This window comes from Culex pipiens, chromosome 3 (genome assembly GCF_016801865.2).
Source record: "Culex pipiens pallens isolate TS chromosome 3, TS_CPP_V2, whole genome shotgun sequence".
NCBI classification, from domain to species: domain Eukaryota; kingdom Metazoa; phylum Arthropoda; class Insecta; order Diptera; family Culicidae; genus Culex; species Culex pipiens.
The window spans coordinates 7,784,851-7,804,688 of record NC_068939.1 but is presented as its reverse complement, the minus strand read 5'-3'; the positions used below and the strand labels follow the sequence as shown (position 1 = coordinate 7,804,688).

Here is a 19,838-nt window from a genome sequence, read left to right as displayed (position 1 = left end):
TCTTTTGCAGGGCGGTTTCCGGCTTGAAGTTCTGGACCAGAAGGAGAAACCTATTCTGACTCTGACTCCGGTGCCTGCCAAGGGTAAACCATTCCTCCGTGAGGATGTTACGTAAGTCACCCGATGCGTAGTCCTACTCCAATCCGTTCTAAACGATTTTCCTTCGCAGTGCTCAACAGTACCAGGTATCGCTGCCAAAGGACTTCACCTGCCCGGACTGCAGCATCCGATTGACTCGGCAGGCCGACGAATGGGGTGGCAACTACCTGTTCTGGTCCTGTGCTGATGTTGACATTGTCCAGCGCAAGGAGTACCGGGAGACCTGCTCCGGCCACGGCAAGTTCATCGCTCGATGCAAGTGCGAGAAGAAGTACTACGGCAATCGGTGCGAGTACTGGGACGAGTGTGTCACCAACCAGGACTGCGGCCTGCAGGGAACCTGCGTCGATCTGGGCGGAACCTCGCAACCCCGCAAGCAGTGCTACTGCCGACTCGGATGGTTCGGTCCGGGGTGTAGCAAGAGTGAGTCATCGCTATCAACAGCTTATATCTCACTGTATTGACTCTTCAAATTCTTTCTCAGAATCGCCCATCAAGTCAACGGACATCGACTACACTCTGTACAAGCAGAAGACGCTGTCCCCGGCACTGGACGTGTACTGGCGCATCTTGAAGGAGCAAGCGGAAATCGAGGTGGTCCTCAAGGCCAACGGAACGTCCTGGGTAGGTCTCGGATGGCGACCACGACGACTAACAGCCGAGTGTAAAAACTTCCCGTTGATTGGCGCTGCTGGAGGTAGCGAAGCGGGATCTGCCGAACCCGAACCAGGTGCAGAGCCCGAGCCAGAAACGAGCGCAGAACCAGAGCCAGCGACCGAACCGGAGCCCGCCACGGAACCAGGTAAGACTCGAATGCTTGAGTGAGTGTGGAGTTCGCGTTGATTTACGTAACGTTTTGGTTTGAACCACTAACCCCCGGCCTCCGTTGTACATAGAACCGGAAAGCACGGCCGAACCGTCCTCAGAACCTGCTTCGGAACCGTCGGCCGAACCCACGTCCGAACCAGGACCGCATCCAGAGCCCGAGGTGTCCTCCGAACCGGAACCGGAGAGCACTTCCGAACCGGAACCATCCGCTGAAAGCACCGCCGAACCGAGCTCGGAACCGAAGGCGGAACCCAAGTCTAAGAAGACCAAGCGTGCCACCGGAGGTGAGAGTTGTTTGAGTGTACTTTTTCGAGTGTTTGTCTTCCAGACTTCTTCCAGACATATTAATGAAACCTCTCTTTTAGACTCCCGCCCACCAGCGAGCGAACCAGAGCCAAAATCCGAGCCCAAATCCGAGCCAGCGTCCGAACCGGAGCCCAAATCGGAACCCAAGTCCGAGCCGTCCTCCGAGCCGGAACCCAAGGCGGAAACCACGGCCAAGCCCAAACCAAAGACCACCAACCCGTGGACCCCGCGGCACGACTTCAACCCGATGGACTGCACGGACATCGTGATCGGAACGGCCCGTGGGGAAACTCACCGCGTGTGGGACTACTACACCCGGGATCGCTCGACGCCACGAGTGGACACCTTCTGGGGTGGCAAGTCGGATCTGACCGCCACCGGTGGGTTCGAGGTGGACGGCACCACGACGATCGTGTTCCGCCGGAAGCTGGCGGCCAACGAACCGACCGATCACTCGATCGTGGACGATCTGATGCACGTGATCTGGGCCAAGGGACAGGAACCGGGTGAGTACGTGCACTCGCCACCGTCCGGGCTGGAGAAGGACTCGGCCAGCGTGAGGGAGTTTTACGTGCGGGATGAGCTGAAGTACCATGGACATCGGATGCAGCGGGGAGTGACGCAGATTAACTTTTTGGGTGAGTACTGAGAGAAAAGAATCTGAATTCCGTTTTCCGAAAATAATAAGCCTTAAATTAATTTAAAAAAAAAAAAAATTTGGAAAATAAGGAAAAACTAAAATTATGAGAATTTTTAGACTTTTAAAAATTTTAGAAATATTAATAATTTGAGAAAAATTAAGATTTTTTTTAAAGAATTTTAAGTTTATTTAAAATTCGAAGAATTTTAAGAATTTTAAGAATTTTCAAAATTTTAAGAATTTTAAGAATTTTAAGAATTTTAAGAATTTTAAGACTTTTAAGAATTTTAAAAATTTTAAGAATTTTAAGAATTTTAATAATTTTAAGAATTTTAAAAATTTTAAGAATTTTAAGAATTTTAAGAATTTTAAGAATTTTAAGAATTTTAAGAATTTTAAGAATTTTAAGAATTTTAAGAATTTTAAGAATTTTAAGAATTTTAAGAATTTTAAGAATTTTAAGAATTTTAAGAATTTTAAGAATTTTAAGAATTTTAAAAATTTTAAGAATTTTAAGAATTTTAAGAATTTTAAGAATTTTAAGAATTTTAAGAATTTTAAGAATTTTAAGAATTTTAAGAATTTTAAGAATTTTAAGAATTTTAAGAATTTTAAGAATTTTAAGAATTTTAAGAATTTTAAGAATTTTAAGAATTTTAAGAATTTTAAGAATTTTAAGAATTTTAAGAATTTTAAGAATTTTAAGAATTTTAAGAATTTTAAGAATTTTAAGAATTTTAAGAATTTTAAGAATTTTAAGAATTTTAAGAATTTTAAGAATTTTAAGAATTTTAAGAATTTTAAGAATTTTAAGAATTTTAAGAATTTTAAGAATTTTAAGAATTTTAAGAATTTTAAGAATTTTAAGAATTTTAAGAATTTTAAGAATTTTAAGAATTTTAAGAATTTTAAGAATTTTAAGAATTTTAAGAATTTTAAGAATTTTAAGAATTTTAAGAATTTTAAGAATTTTAAGAATTTTAAGAATTTTAAGAATTTTAAGAATTTTAAGAATTTTAAGAATTTTAAGAATTTTAAGAATTTTAAGAATTTTAAGAATTTTAAGAATTTTAAGAATTTTAAGAATTTTAAGAATTTTAAGAATTTTAAGAATTTTAAGAATTTTAAGAATTTTAAGAATTTTAAGAATTTTAAGAATTTTAAGAATTTTAAGAATTTTAAGAATTTTAAGAATTTTAAGAATTTTAAGAATTTTAAGAATTTTAAGAATTTTAAGAATTTTAAGAATTTTAAGAATTTTAAGAATTTTAAGAATTTTAAGAATTTTAAGAATTTTAAGAATTTTAAGAATTTTAAGAATTTTAAGAATTTTAAGAATTTTAAGAATTTTAAGAATTTTAAGAATTTTAAGAATTTTAAGAATTTTAAGAATTTTAAGAATTTTAAGAATTTTAAGAATTTTAAAAATTTTAAGAATTTTAAAGAATTTTAAGAATTTTAAGAATTTTAAGAATTTTAAGAATTTTAAGAATTTTAAGAATTTTAAGAATTTTAAGAATTTTAAGAATTTTAAGAATTTTAAGAATTTTAAGAATTTTAAGAATTTTAAGAATTTTAAGAATTTTAAGAATTTTAAAGAATTTTAAGAATTTTAAGAATTTTAAGAATTTTAAGAATTTTAAGAATTTTAAGAATTTTAAGAATTTTAAGAATTTTAAGAATTTTAAGTATTTTAAGTATTTTAAGAATTTTAAGAATTTTAAGAATTTTAAGAATGTTTATTTTTTGTCCTGAATTACAGAAGAGAAAAAGCTCGAACCCATCGTGGCAGCCAACGGCTCGGAACTGGCGACCGGTGACGGTGTGGTGATTCCGGCTGGCCCGAAGAGCCACGAGCTGGACAACGAGTGCAAGGGCTTCTGGAAGTACCCGAGGGATTGCGAGCAGGACAAGTTCAACTGTGAGTACTTTGCCAGCTGGGAGGTTACCGGAAAGGGTGATGCGGTTCACTTCCACATTGAGACCAACTCGACGCAGCTGTGGACGGGCATTGGGTTCAGCAAGAACGCCAAAATGTCCCAGACGGATGCGGTTATTGGATGGGTTGACAAGAACGGAAGGCCGTTTTTGATGGACACCTGGATTAATGGGTATTCGGCGCCAAAGTTGGACGAAAATCAGGATCTCTACAATGCCGCGGGTAAGATCGAGAACGGGTTGACGATCTTGGACTTTACCAGGAAGCGAGATACTGGAGATGAGGCGGATTTGGCCTTTACCGAGGATCAGTGCCTGTACATTATGTTCCCGTTGACCGGGGGTATGTTCAACGCGGTCAATAAGAAGATCGCCAAGCACGGATCGACGCCGATCGTGACGGATAACAAGGTTTGCGTCAAGTCGTGCCCACATCTGTTTGAGTATCTGTTCAACGAAGCGGCCACTCCGGCTCCGGATCGATTGGCTTATGGAGCATCGATCAAACTGACCAATTTGGCGACTGGTTTCGAGGTGCCAGCTTCCGGAACTCCGGAGTACAACGATCTGTCCAAGTCGATCACGGACAGCTTCAACGGAATGCTGAAGGGAGTCGGTGGATTCCACAAGACCGATGTGGTTACCTTTGAAAAGTATAGTGATCGTGACATAAAATTGTTTTCAATACTATAGAAGTTGTCATTTTTTTCCAGGGATGCCGATGGCATGGTGGTCAAGATGAACATCCTGCTGAATAAGGACGGTGTCGAAACTAACTTGGTGGACGATCCAGCCAAGCTGGAGCAGACCATTCAACACTTGATCCAGAACAACCTGTCGTCTGGCAAGGTGGGAGCCCTTTCGGTGGATCCCGAATTCCTGGAGTTTAAGGCTTTGGAGTGTAAGTCTCTTTAGATATCTTCAAAGAGGAGTTCAAACTAAAATAAATGTTCACCTTCAGACAAGCAACCGATCAGGAATGAGCCATCATTCTTCGAGAAGGCTGGAACCAGACTGTACACCATTTTGGGCTGTATTGCAGCTCTGGTCTTCATCGCGATCATTCAGGCCACGTGCACCATCGTAAAGACCCGCCGAACGAAGCGGCTTCAGGTAATGTTGAAACCTCATGATCAAAAAGACATTTCAACCTCATCAAGTACTTCTTCCCAACAATCACAGAACCAACTGATCCCGAACTCGGCCTGGAAGGACTATTCGTCCAACACGAACTACGCGTTCGACAACTTTGAGAGCGACACGCACAAGAGTCAGCACAGCAGTAAGCATCACCGGTCGGACCGAAGTGGTGGCTACAGCAACGGGAACAGCCAGCAGACGACACTGCAGATGTCGCACTCGCCGAACAAGGCCCAGTACTACGAGATCGACCGGACCGACGGGATGCACCGAAACGGTGGAGGGGATCCCAGGTGGGTAAAATTCTAATTCTAGGTATCCCATCAGAGATTTCCTATTTCAATCGTTACACTGCCGTTCTACGCATAATTGTCCCATGTCAGTTTTGGACGATTTTGACTTTATGACATTTTTAAGTTGAGTCTGATGTGTACTTTAAGAAAAACACATAAAATCTGGTACTTTGTTAGGAAACTCATTATAAACAACACCAAGTCTGTTTGTCCCATCGTTACACTTCTACGCATAATTGTCCCACCAAGTATTTTCTTACACGAAATCATTAGTTTTACTAAGCATTATGTCTTGTTTACCTGTTGTATAGCAAGAGAATCATAAATAAGGGTGATAAACTGCTAACTGGGGCGATTAGGAACACATAGGGCAAATAGGAACCCACGGGACAATTATGCGTAGAAATACAGAAATCGGTCGAAAAATTTCAATCGCGTTTTTCTCAGTTGCACTTTTTTGAACATGGGACAATTATGCGTAGAACGGCAGTACAATGCGTGAAAAAAATAATGGTAATATTCATCAGGTAATGGTGACAAATTTGTGTCAAAAAATGTGTTATATTTCATCAGGAACTGGTGATTTTTTATCTATTTCTGGTAAATTTTCATCCAATTCACATTTTATTTAACAATTTTTTGGTAAAATTACTCAAAAATTGTAATATTGAACAAACTAATTTTCAACCTTCCAAAATTCAACTTTTTTTTGCAGTGCATTTGCTGTAGTAAAAGACACACCCAAAAACAACTCATGTTTCCTAAAAGAACAAATACTTATTATAAATGGTCTCAGTTGAAATGTTCTCCAAATCTCTGAATTGCAAATGAAACGTCCTGGAGCAGAGGTGATACATTTTATTAAAAACACTAATTGAATTAAAAAAATATTTCTGATGGTTTTCTGACTTTTTCTTTCGCGACCAAAATTAATATATTTTTTTGGAACGTATTCCATTATATTTTTTTTTGTATTCTATAATCAGTATTTGATGCAAGTTTTTAGTTTTTTTTAAACATACTCAAAACAATATTGTCATAAATTGAATAATTTCCCCATAACTAAAGAATCGACTAATATGCCTATTTAAGTATTACGAGAGAAACGCGATTCAGCGTTCGTCACCTATTGAATAATATATTGGACGTTAAGTTAGACTTAAACACTATTTTGGTGAATTTCAAGTATTAGAAAAAGCACATCCTCTGCTACCTGGAGCAAATCTGATATTTATGTCGTTGTAAAAAAGAACATTTCAAATGCAATAAATAGAATCAGTATTGTCATATTTTGCGAAAATACGAGCTATTCTAAGATTTTCAATGTTTTTCGAACCACTAATTTCAGTGTCCATTCTACCCTACATCTCTGTATTGTAGAGGTTTAATATTTGGAATGTATAAGCTTAATACGCAGCTCGGAAGGACTGTAGTCAAGTTGTGCATTGGGAAAACAAATTGAATGTAAAAAATTCTTTAATTCTTAAAATCTTAAATCCTATAATTTAAAACTAAACATTTAAATAATTTAATGAATCAAAAATCTAAATTTCAAATCAAATAAATTGTCCAAAAAATAAAATATCAATTCTCGGATTAGTTTTCAAAAAGACGTAAGAACCAATGCTAAACAAAGCCTTTTTTGCCTCGGTATTCGACGTACTTACGAAAAAACAACTTCAAAAATGCTTAAGATTGTTCATCTACACGTCTTTCAAGTGCCCCAATTTGGAGAAAAACGAATATTAGTGTCGGAGGTCACGGTGGCTCTTACGGCTTTTTGAAAACTCACCCGAGAATTTTAATATTTTGAATGCAATATGTAAAATAAAAAAAACCTGACGCAAAATTTATTCTTAAAAAAATCAAAATGATTCGATTACCGACGATATCATTACAGACTTTGGGTTACTCCGACCAACAAAATATATGCACATGATCAATTCTCTACGGAAACAGCCTTTTTGCCTTTCTTACTAAAGAAAGGTATAGGTTTTACTTTAAGGCAGGACGTCATTTCCATCTTCGTAAATATGTCGATTCAGCATGAATTTTAATCGGAAAAATCGTCAAAAAATCACACTGCATCGATTTTCGACGATCTATCGATTCACTTTGACAGAACTCGTCTATCTCCAACCCTCGAATTTTGAGAAAATAAATTCCGTGGAGGTCGAGTGATGTTGTGGTATGTGGTAAAATTTTGCAAAATTTTGTGTCGCGCCGTTCTCAACTCCCATATATCCGATTTCGATTCTTCTAAATGCAGATGAAAGCTAGTGTGCTGAACCTGGGCGAGTTGCCGCGCAAATTTCGAAATATCCATCTGTTTTCGGATGCGGCCAGACTTTTCAACAAAATACACAGTTTTCAAATGAAAATATGGTAAATTTTTTTCATTTTCATATCTTTTATTTATCTCAAAAATTGCATTTTTCGAGCCCTACAACCTCCCAAATTTTCATCCAGATTCATAATATGGTTCTGGAGTTAGAGCCGTTTGATTGACCTACCATAAGAAAAATAATCCCTAAAAAAGGTAAAAGCCCACCTGGTGACCTTCGCCAACATTTTTCATTTCTGATTTTATTCGAAATTTCTTGCTACATTCATAGTACAGACCATGAGTGAGCATCTGAAACAAATTCGACATCGATCGGCAATCCCGATCAATTTTTAGAACGATTTACTTTTTGCCTTTCTTACTAAAGAAAGGTATAGGTTTTACTTTAAGGCAGGACGTCATTTCCATCTTCGTAAATATGTCGATTCAGCATGAATTTTAATCGGAAAAATCGACAAAAAATCACACTGCATCGATTTGTCGCTTTGTCGCCAAGTTGTCAAGTTGAGCTTCGAATACTGGCGCGAGAATGCTGGCGCATATATTTTGTGGCTCGACTTATACTCATTTTGTAGTAGGTTGTCTACCGATGTTTCCTTCAATATGTAAGATATCGTAGCTTTTCGGTTTCTTTTGCCCTGTCCGTTTTTGCATAACTGACCAATGTTTATGCAAAAACCTTTGTGACATAGGACATTCATCCGGCTACAATCATTTTGTTTTTCGTGCGCTCCTAAAATCGCCTAAATGTAGACTTCATTTTTTCGTGATTTCGTAAGTTTATTTAACAGGGTTCATTGGATTCCAATAGGAGCTTTCTAAGCTTTTCATCGTTTATATCGTTTTCAAAGTTTTCAATGCTGGCGACGCCAATGGCTTTCTACCTAAGATTCTCGCGATTGAGTGTGTAGTGGTGCGGTTGTTAAAAATAGCTATCTCTGACTCTGTCACTTTCGTAGAAACTGAATGGCTAGCTTCCCTGCACCGTGCGGCACACGCGGTTCACTTGTGCCTCGGTTTTGCTTGTCTTGGTGCGCTGGTACGATGAACCAAAACACCTACACAGTCACACAAAAGGGCTCGTACCGAAACTAGAAAACCAAAACCGCGGTGTGCGTTGTCACTGGCGCATGGGAAGCTTGCTATGATCGCGTTTGTCATAAACGCTTGTTTTATTAGAAACGTACAAACATATTGTACGATTAAAAATATTCTTTTGGTGAAAATTGCGTTTTTTATTTCTTTTGGATATCATATCATTCATAATACTCATAATATCATCATAATACTTTGCTTTCATCATAAGACTTTCTTTTGTGGCGACGCTATTAATAAACAAAGTCGATGTTATTAATTGAAAGAAGTTCTACCATTGTTATATTCTTTAGTAAGAAAGGCTCTTTCTCACCCCAGGTGGGATTAAATCGGGTTTTTTAATTATATTTTTCTGCTTTTTTTTTTTTGATTTGCCTGAAACTTTGAATATACCTTCCCTGTGACAAAAACAAACATTTTCCGCATCGGTGCGTCCTACAGTTATCCATACAAATTTGACAGCCGAAGACTGAAATCGCAGAGAATTGCTTACATTCCCTTTTCTAGAAAATGCATCAACTGTTAAGTCCCTATAAATTGGTGCATTTTGAATTTTTGGATTCCAATCCGAAGAAATTTATGCCCCAATTTCTATCTTGCTGTAATACACTCATTAAAGCGGCCAGGTCTGCTGCGTAGCATTAACCGCAGAGTAGATTCTGTGAATGGATCACAAGGATTGCACATTTGTATTGTGATTTTCCGAACAAAAAAATCCTCAATATTTGTTTTTATTGTTACTAATTATTACAATGTTTGCATTTTTGAGTTTTTGAATTTTAATTCTTAGACATTTTTAGTTCTGCCGACAGTTAGCATAAAGCAGACATGCATCGGCAGTTTTTTTGTTGTCTGAAATAATATCAAATAATCCAGATTTCGAAAAAAAATAAAGCTATAAAACTATTAGTTCATTGTTTAAATTCTAAATTCGAGTTTTAGAAAATGCTTAAAAATTCCAGGAGCCTTCCTTCCCAAAATGCACATTTTTGAAAGTTGCCACTTTTTGTCTGGTTCTAAAACAAATATAAAAAAAGAAAAAAAAAGAATGAGGTAATGTTTACAAAATCAAGTTTTTGTGATAAATAGCTAGTTTAAAAAATGGAATTTGTTTTCCATGTACTTAATTTCCTGAAAAGTCTTTATCGTAACCTACATCATTGCCGAAGACACCAAATGGATAAGAAAATCCCTTCTTGAGATACAGATTGTTTAATGTTTTCATATCATTTTTCTATGGACCCCTTACATTTGTATGAAGATTTGTGTGAACGAATGATGCAAAATGGCTTATTTGTACATATGGAATCGATTGACAAAGATTCATCCAAATAAAAAAATACAATGAAAAGTTTGCCATTTTTCGTGACTCAAAAGTAAAATAAATATCACATTCTTCAAATTTTTCAATTAGAAAAAAAAAGTTTTTAATTTACTCTTTTTATTGGTATGCAAAAACTTTTTTAACAGTGTAACAATGTTAAACAAGGTTGTAGAGTAGGCAATTGCAAAAAAAAAAACAAAGTTACACATATATATGGGGTTTGCTTGAAACTATCACGACTTACCGCATTTAAAAAAAAAAGTTATAAAACAATTGGTTGCATCGTTAAAGTTCACATTTGTCGAGAAAGAACGACTTCTCGGCAACTTTGGTAAATATTGTTTTACTGTAAACAAAATTCTGCATGAAACAGAAACTTTAAAGGTAAATGGCAGAGGTTTTAAACTTATTTTAATTTAGTTTAAATGCAAATTTGGTTATCCGATACAATGATTTCAAAATCGAATGAGAAAAAATGAGAGAAGTTTTTTAATCCTAATGGGTAGGTTTCGTCAATTTCAAGCCATGAAAAAAGCCACAATCCGCAAAAGAGCTTGCAATCGAAACAAAACGAAAGATTGAAAATGAGTTCATTAAAAACGACACAACATACATTTAAATCTCTTCTCAATTATCCCTCTCCAGGAACGGTTCGATGCACCCCCGTGCGGTGTACGATACCCGCGCCGGTGACCGCACGTCGTACGCCGAACGTGCCTACTCGCTGCCCCGGCCAATGCACCAGCAGCAGCAGCACGGCGATTCACGTCAACATCACCAGCAGCAGCAGCAGCAGCAGATGCAACGACCCGGTTCCGAGTACTACACCCAGGACCGACGAACGGCCAAACGCACCAGCCACAATCCGGCCGGCGGCGACCGGGATCGGGGCGGAAGCCACTACGCGACCAGTTCCGTCACCAACGGAGTCGAACGCAACGGCAACGGAATGCACTACCAGCAGGCCAGCCAGCCGCCGATGACGGAATCGTCGGATCTGTACTTTACCCCGACCCAGCGGAAGTACTCCGGCGAGGTCGTGCGAGTCTTTGTCGATTACAACAAGGACAAGAAGTAGGCGTTGGGTGCAAGCGCGTGCGCGAAGAGAGAAAGAGAGTGAGATTCGTGGTGGCAAAGTGCAGTCATTGCATCCAAGGTGGCTGCGCCGATTCACGTCACGGTTTTAAAGTGTGAGATAAGCGAAAGGTGGGAGGGAGGAAGAAAGCTTCCCCCTCATCGCAGCCGTCAATTTGAGCCGTTATCTCGTGCACAACCATCTCTCTCGTTAATGCCTTCCAGTTTTTTTATTGTTTTTTTTTTTATTTCGATTTTGCATTGTTTTACTTTCGTTTCGTTATCTTTCTTTATTATTTCATGTGCGATTTCAACTCTCTCAGTTCAAACTTACTCCTTCCACTATTGTATTTTGATTTTATCATTTTTGCTTTCAATTGCATCGCGTTCCGGTGTCAGGGAGAACGCCAAAAGTCATGCAACCTCGGAGCAAGAGCATCCGAGGTTAGAAGAGAAATTGATAAGCAACCTTCCCAAGGGCAGTTTTTATTTCATTCGTTTTTTAATCGAGCAGCAGTTTATTTACCTTGAATAAGTTTTAGTCAGCCATTACGTTTAAAGTCGGGTAAACGTCAAGTAGTAGGCGCTGCAATGTGTATAGTTTAAGGTGAAGACATCAAACAATTTCAACGAAGCAATCAATATTTACTGTTCCATTGAACGATTTAACGAAAAACAATTGATAAAAGTTAGCCTCAATTATTAGCTTTAGTTTCTACACACAAAATAATAAGAAATCTGGTAAAATACTCCTCGTATTGTATTAGGAAAACCTTCTTATATTCAACTTTTAATCAGTTTTAATGTTAACCACCCTCGAGTGGCACCCTCTTGTAAATATCACGTGAATTGTACAGGCCACACAACCAAGAAATTGTTAATACATATTTTAACCAACTACACAACAACGATTGAACGAAAACCGTCCCGAATGTGTACAGCTGCTGCGAAAGGCACTCCTTAAAACTCGATTATATATAATCGTCCTCCCAAAACATCTGTTAAATCATGGATAATCCACATATTTTAAGGGATAAATAAACAAAACATAAAATCTTAACAGCAGTTTTATTTAAGTTGAGAAATACCTGATAATAAGTTTTAAAACTAATAACAGTTGATATCAATATATGTTTTTTCGTTTTTTTAATTTAAAACTAACAGTTTTGATTTGTTTGCTAAACAAATTAAAAACTAAAATAAATTGCCATTGCGAAATTCTCTGTGGAATCGGCGGATTTCGACCATTTTTTATTTTTTTTATATTTTTTTATTTGGCTCAAACTTTGCGAGGGCCTTTCCTATGACAAAAGAAGTCATACAAATCTCCATACAATTTTAGCAGCTGTCCATACCAAAATGGTACGTAAATATTCGAAAGTCTGTAACTTTTGAAGGAATTTTCTGATCAATGAGAACTTTTCGGAAAAAAGAGGAACAATTTTGCTGTTTCTTTTTCTTTAAGTCTCTGTATCTCAGCAACCAGTGGTCCAATCTTCAATGTCTTTTAGACAATTTTGTAGTAAATTTTCTGAACTTAAAAACAAATCAGAAATTTTCGGTGGCTATATCTTGAAAACGGGGCACTTTATCAAAAAATTAAAAATAAAAAAAAAATCTGTATTAAATTTCGTAAACATTTTTAATATGAAACGGGACTTCGGCAACTAAATTCAACTAAACTTCAGGACACTGAACTTTAAATGCAATCATTTCAAGTCATGTTTGAGTTATAGCCTCAAACTAGTGAGGAAAGCGAAACACTGAAAACTCACAGAAGAAAAAAATTGTTTTATGTAAAACTTTTAAAATCTGAACTCAAAAGTTCCCGAAACTTTGATTATGTTGATAATACATTATTTTGTTTTTTTTTCAATTTTATAGGAGATTTTTATTTTTGCAACTGAAAATTTGACCATTACTTACTAAGATTGCAACATTGTTAGTTTTTGAAATCTCTATTCAATTCCCTTCTAAGAAGGCATTTCCCCAGCAAATTGACAAATTGACACAACTCGACATTTTTGAAGTTGATGCCATTAAACGCTTCAGTTTCGTCAAGGTATGATTAATTTGGACTCAGACCCGTAACCGTGTGTTATTTATGTGAGCATGTTTAAAAAAAGTTTTCGCGATTTTTCATAAAATTAAGATTATTTTTAAAATTGTCACATCATTATGAAACTCGAGTGAGTTGCAAAAAAACAGTTTTGGATGAAAATCTAGATTCTTGCTTGATTTAACAGCTTCAAAAGCTTAGACAAGATTGAAAACTAAAAAGAGAAAATAAAACACGATTGCTATCGTCAAGATATCCATTCAATCGACACACATATTAAGAACCCATTAACACAACCGATCACGATTGCAAAATCGCCCTCCGGGCGCCGCCAACATTCCATACGTACATAATACCCGCTTATGACATTTTATTCACAAAACTTCTTGACCGTTTCACGAATGCATCGCGCCAAGCAGCGGCTACTTTGATTGCGAAAAAATCCTTTAGCCGCTTTTTCCATCATCGCAGACTCCTTTTCAGACCGCGACTGACTGACTCTTCGGCAAATCATCGCCGCCGCCGTCAATCATGGTGCGATCTCATGGGTGGCAAGCAAGAGTTAAGCCGGCCAGTATTTGCAATACCGTTAATCAACCCTTAAATAGTCGCTTCGACCATCGACAATCATATTCACTCCACACTGCTGCAGCAGCATCAGTGTAAAGCCGCTAATGACTTGACTATTTAAGTAAAGCAGGTATCGAATTCGCATAATTACTGCATCGTCGCATCCAATCAGAAGGACCGACGGGGACGGCCAAGCGGGGAGCTGGTATTGATGGTCAAAGGCCGCTTCGAGCACTACTGACTCAGTTGGACTCCTCCTTAATGAGCGGCGAACCAGCGCTAATCGAAATGCAACTCCACTTTTGCGCAGATACCTATATTGATGAAATTTTGTGAAGAACTTGTCCGAAAAGGGTCGCCCCTCGAGGGGGTGTTCGGCAAAGCCTTGTGTCACGACGACGACGACGACGACGAAAGGGGTGATTGATCTTAATGACAGCTATGGCGACGCGGTGATGCCGTGCAATGTCAATCGCAGCAACCAGCCAACAACCAACAATAGCCCGAAGGGGTTGTTACTGTGGCAACACAACTCTCCGATGTCGGCCTTTTCAGGGCCTACTTTCTGGCAAGTGTCAAGCGTCAGCAGCGGTGGCGGAGGGGTTGATTTTTGGAGTGATTGTTGGATGCCATTGTGTTGGGTTGTTTGCTCTTGTGCAGCTTTTGTTGTTATTGGTTTGGGGAGTTGAATGGGCTTTTTGGATATGTGCGCCCATTATGTCGCGCACCGATTTGTCAGGGTGGTTTTGTTGCACAACTGTGGCGGGGGGAGTTGAATTCCACCTCTCGGAGACGCGATTTACACGTGTCGAATCGTGTGACTAATCTGGGGCGCTCGCAGGAAACACTTATCATACATCTTGGGAAAAAAATAACTAGTTCAAGGATTATTCCAAAGCTGACAAATTATCACAACTGGATTATTGATTGTACCCAGTAGATTATTGCTGGTTTGAAGGAGTGTTGTGTATGCTGTGACAAATCAAACTATTTTTAATATCTTTAGGTTCGGTTCAGTTTTTCCCGTGTGTGTTTTTTTTAAGATTTTCTATTTCAAATTTTAGAAATATTTTTGAGTGATTATGCCGAAATTTTGGCGGCCGCTACTTTTTGAACTAGTAAAATTAATGTTTTGAAGAGTGTAACTATTTTTTTTTTAAACCTTAAACTTTTGAGATAGCATTATATCCTTCATATATTTCTTGCATCAGATGACGATTTTTGAGCCGAAACTATTACGAACATTGTATGAATAAACAAATGATGCAAAATACTTGCTTTTGACAAAGGCTCAGTTCAAGTCAAATCAATAGTTGTCAAAATTACTTTTTTGTGAAATTGAAAATCTTGGAGAGAATTTCTCACTTTACGATTGCAAACGTGATTTTGCATTGAAATAGTTAGTCAATGTTATTTTTTTGTCATAATTTCAATATTTTCGGGAAAAAATGTTTTTCAAATATTTTCTCAGGGGCAAACTCATTTTTTTCAAAAAACTTTAACATTTGAACGAAAATAAAACCTTAATCATCTGAAAACAATTAGAATTGGATTTCCCAGCATTAATACATTATAAAATGGTTTTTTTTTTAATAAAAAGCTCTGCACCCCACCTTCATGTCTCACCTATCGACTCAGAATCGAAAATTGATCAAATTACAACAAATCAAAATTCTGGCCATTTTTTCCAGCTTTGGGTAAACCAATTTTGATCAAACCGGTTTCGTTCACCTCGGTTTAGGGTCTCATACTGCATTATTGAATTGTTTGAAGTTTCGATAAGAAGTTCAAAAGTTATGTATAACATAATTTTCTCGTAAATAATTGGATGTTGGAAAAGTGGCTGGATGAAAACTCAAATCCCAGCATATTAAATATTGTTAGTAAGAAAATCAGAAGACCTTGCCAATGAGTAAAACAAATTAAAATCTCACCAACATGTCTAAGTTTTGATCACTTAAGTGTACTGATGTACTTTGTTGAATTCGTTCTTTGAACATTTTAGAAATTTTTCTGCATTAGAAATAATTCCGATCAGTATTTTTTATGTTTTTGTTTCACGCAAAATATGTTTAATTGGAATCAAGCTTTATTAAATAATAGTTAATGATAGTCTTAGTTTCAAGTAGAAATTTTGCAACAGGCTGTGCTGTAGAGCAGGGGTGCTTAAAGTTTTTGGAGGCCAGGCCAAATTTGAAGTTCAAATGAGCTTGCGGGCCAAATGATCAGAATAGGTTATTAGAAAATGAAATTACACACAAAGTGACAGTTTTTCATCAGTATTTTTGTGTTTTATTGTTTTAAGTTGTCGACAAAAGCTATGAAAAATATTGTATTCCTCCGATTTTGACATTTCGTCTGCCTGTATCAGATGGTAGTTAATCACATTCGTTATCCAACTGTTCGAATCCCGAGGTAAGGTTGTAAGTTTGAGGGTTAGTTCTGGGGTTATTATGACTTTTAAGTTAATGTGAAAAACTTAAATATTGGCCATTAAGTATTACAGATTTTCACCTAACTCAAATTTGAACGTTTCATAAACATTTACAAAAATGCCTTATGAAAAGTTCTACGATATTAACTAGTTTCACTCACATTAAAACGTGTGAAATTGTTTCAATTAGAAAGATTCTTAAACTTAATATTTGTGTCGAAAAATGGTGAGCAAAATATGGATAAACCAATAGTTTTTTATTAACATAACTTAAAAAAATGGCAATACAAAGTTCACAATAAATCTTCATTTCGATAGGGGAGAGTGGGGAGACTTGATCCCCTTTTTCAATTTCTCACAAAACTATGAACTTTTTGCATGAATTGAAAGCTTAAACATTCAACTATGTTTGGCTGATAAGGGTATTTCATCAGATAAACTCTTCGAATCATGCCAAGCGTTTTAAAAAACTATTTTAAACCGGCATTTTCAAAATGTTGGGGGTAATTTGATCCCCCTTTCAACATTTTGAGGAAATCTTAAGCAAAATGTTTCTTATTCATCCAAACATTTAATTTTCTATAAGTTACAGCAATTTCACATTAAACCTGTACGTTTGTGATCAAAATATAACAAGTTTAGCACGCAAAATATTTAAAAACTTAAAATTTTCTTTTTAAGACCAACATTGAGCATGTTTACAAAAGCTGGTAATTTTTGTTTACACAACTTTTGAAAAATGGTTCAAACTGCAGTAAGTTATGTGGGTAATTCTCTACCAACTCACACGAAATCGGGAAAAGTTGCCCCGACCCCTCTTCGATTTGCGTGAAACTTTGTCCTAAGGGGTAACTTTTGTCCCTGATCACGAATCCGAGGTCCGTTTTTTGATATCTCGTGACGGAGGGGCGGTACGACCCCTTCCATTTTTGAACATGCGAAAAAAGAGGTGTTTTTCAATAATTTGCAGCCTGAAACGGTGATGAGATAGAAATTTGGTGTCAAAGGGACTTTTATGTAAAATTAGACGCCCGATTTGATGGCGTACTCAGAATTCCGAAAAAACGTATTTTTCATCGAAAAAAACACTAAAAAAGTTTTAAAAATTCTCCCATTTTCCGTTACTCGACTGTAAAAAAATTTGGAACATGTCATTTTATGGAAAATTTAATGTACTTTTCGAATCTACATTGTCCCAGAAGGGTCATTTTTTCATTTAGAACAAAATTTTTCATTTTAAAATTTCGTGTTTTTTCTAACTTTGCAGGGTTATTTTTTAGAGTGTAACAATGTTCTACAAAGTTGTAGAGCAGACAATTACAAAAATTTTGATATATAGACATAAGGGGTTTGCTTATAAACATCACAAGTTATCGCGATTTTACGAAAAAAAGTTTTGAAAAAGTTACTTTTTGCGTTTCTCTTTGTTTCGTCGTCCGTGTCTGTCGCGGGCAGTGTTGAAAATCTGACGACTATTATTAATTTTGCGATTAATCGCTGCCTGTAACACCTCACGAATAAGACTGCTGAGAATAATCTTGATTCGCAAATTGCCACGACTAGCTGTCATTCGTCGAGTGTACCACCGCTGATTATAACAACCCATGACTGCTGGTGTTAAATGGGGAAAATTATAATCAGATCGCAGCAAGTTGACGACTAAACCCAATCATTCAAATTTTTATTCGTCCCTGTCACAGCCAGCGATCAAGTGTTAGTCGAGAAAGAAGTGATCAAAGCATTCTCAGAGGGCCTTTCTTCAGTCAATAGATATTCGATTGAAGCGATTTTTTTTCAACCTTGGTCGCGGGTGACCATGAACGGCCATGATCGATGACGACCAACTTTTTCAAAACTTTTTTTCGTAAAATCGCGATAACTCGTGATGTTTATAAGCAAACCCCTTATTTACATATATATCAAATTTTTTGTAATTGTCTGCTCTACAACTTTGTAGAACATTGTTACACTCTAAAAAATAACCCTGCAAAGTTAGAAAAAACACGAAATTTTAAAATGAAAAATTTTGTTCTAAATGAAAAAATGACCCTTCTGGGACAATGTAGATTCGAAAAGTACATTAAATTTCCCATAAAATGACATGTTCCAAATTTTTTTACAGTCGAGTAACGGAAAATGGGAGAATTTTTAAAACTTATTTGGTGTTTTTTTCGATGAAAAATACGTTTTTTCGGAATTCTGAGTACGCCATCAAATCGGGCGTCTAATTTTACATAAAAATCCCTTTGACACCAAATTTCTATCTCATCACCGTTTCAGGCTGCAAATTATTGAAAAACACCTCTTTTTTCGCATGTTCAAAAATGGAAGGGGTCGTACCGCCCCTCCGTCACGAGATATCAAAAAACGGACCTCGGATTCGTGATCAGGGACAAAAATTACCCTTTAGGACAAAGTTTCACGAAAATCGAAGAGGGGTCGGGGCAACTGCTGTGTGAGTTGGCGGAGAATTACCCATGTACAACTATACTAAAGGAAACTATGTACGAAAACCCAGCCCAATTATTTAATCTTGAGGCTGATTCGAGTGACTGTAAAAATGCAGGGATCAAGTCTTCCTAAACGCACTTTTTTAAACAATTGATTGTAAAAATAGTATGACGATAAATTTAACGTCAAATGCGTAAGGGTTTTGGAGTTGATAAAAAATATTTTTTTCAATAATTTTTGAGTGTTTTCTATATTTATCAAAACAAAGAAAAAAGATATCTTGGAAGTTTTTTGCAGCACTTTTTAGAAAAATGTTTGTAACTCAATCTAAACATTTTTTAATTGTTTTCTTTGTTTTCTACAATGAGTTTTAGTCAATTTCGCACAACTTTCTAGAACAAAGCTAATTGTTTTACCCACATGCTGACGAGATACAGGCTTGGGATCATTGGGATTTCATACACGGAGAGACCGGCCGAGGCAAATCTAAGAAAATCTTGGTTAATTTAACTAAAAGTATGGGTTAATTTTTTACACAGCTTTTTTTCAACAATCGATTGTTGATTTTGTTAACCCGAAATTGCTGACCACCAGTAACTAAAATTAACTAAAAAAATAGTTGGAATTGCAATTTTTGTTGGTTAAATGGCCGAAAAAAATTCTAGCAGTCGACTGCTAGAATATTTTTTTCAGAAAATTAACTAAAAATTTCTTGTTTTCAGCTGAAATATTGTGGAATATTCTGTTAAAAACTGGCTGGGATATATTTTTCAACTATTTTTCAACAATTTTTTTCGTTGTATCATCCGAAATATTTTTGCATGCAGCAAATTATTAGTGGTTTGTAACAAAACATTTCTTAATTAGACATAATTTATGTAAGTGTTGATATATATTTTCTTTAATTATCTAGCGATATAGGCTGGGCCGAATTTCTAGCTATATTTTTAACTAATGTCTTACTTGAATACAAAAAAATATTCATACATGTAGTCAATAATTAGCTGTTGTTAGCAATATTTTTATTGAATTTTCAGTAAATTTTATAATAATGCCTCACAAATTAATGCCGAGTTTTTTTATTTTCGCATTTATTCTGCCTAAAAATTTAACGTTTTGTACTAATTTGTTTTTTTTTTGCATTAAGTTGCTAAATTACTGTTAAAAAGCATCAAAACAATTTTGTTTAACTGTTGTTATAAAACATGTAAAGTTTGACTAACGTTTAAAAAAAATACATTGC

The 19,838-nt window shown here is 36.4% G+C and overlaps 1 protein-coding gene across 1 annotated transcript in view; it reads left to right on the top strand.

Annotated features, from left to right (window-relative positions):
* Positions 1-12,141, top strand: part of LOC120427452 (uncharacterized) — a 67,120-nt gene extending 54,979 nt beyond the window's left edge. Inside the window, exons 4-13 of the mRNA XM_039592322.2 lie at positions 11-111; positions 170-522; positions 584-901; positions 996-1,211; positions 1,293-1,871; positions 3,636-4,464; positions 4,525-4,712; positions 4,773-4,924; positions 4,994-5,244; positions 10,653-12,141. Of these exons, the coding sequence (XP_039448256.1) occupies positions 11-111; positions 170-522; positions 584-901; positions 996-1,211; positions 1,293-1,871; positions 3,636-4,464; positions 4,525-4,712; positions 4,773-4,924; positions 4,994-5,244; positions 10,653-11,085 (3,420 nt within the window). The 3' untranslated portion in view covers positions 11,086-12,141. The remainder of the gene's footprint in view (positions 1-10; positions 112-169; positions 523-583; positions 902-995; positions 1,212-1,292; positions 1,872-3,635; positions 4,465-4,524; positions 4,713-4,772; positions 4,925-4,993; positions 5,245-10,652) is intronic.
* Positions 12,142-19,838: the final 7,697 nt, after the last annotated feature.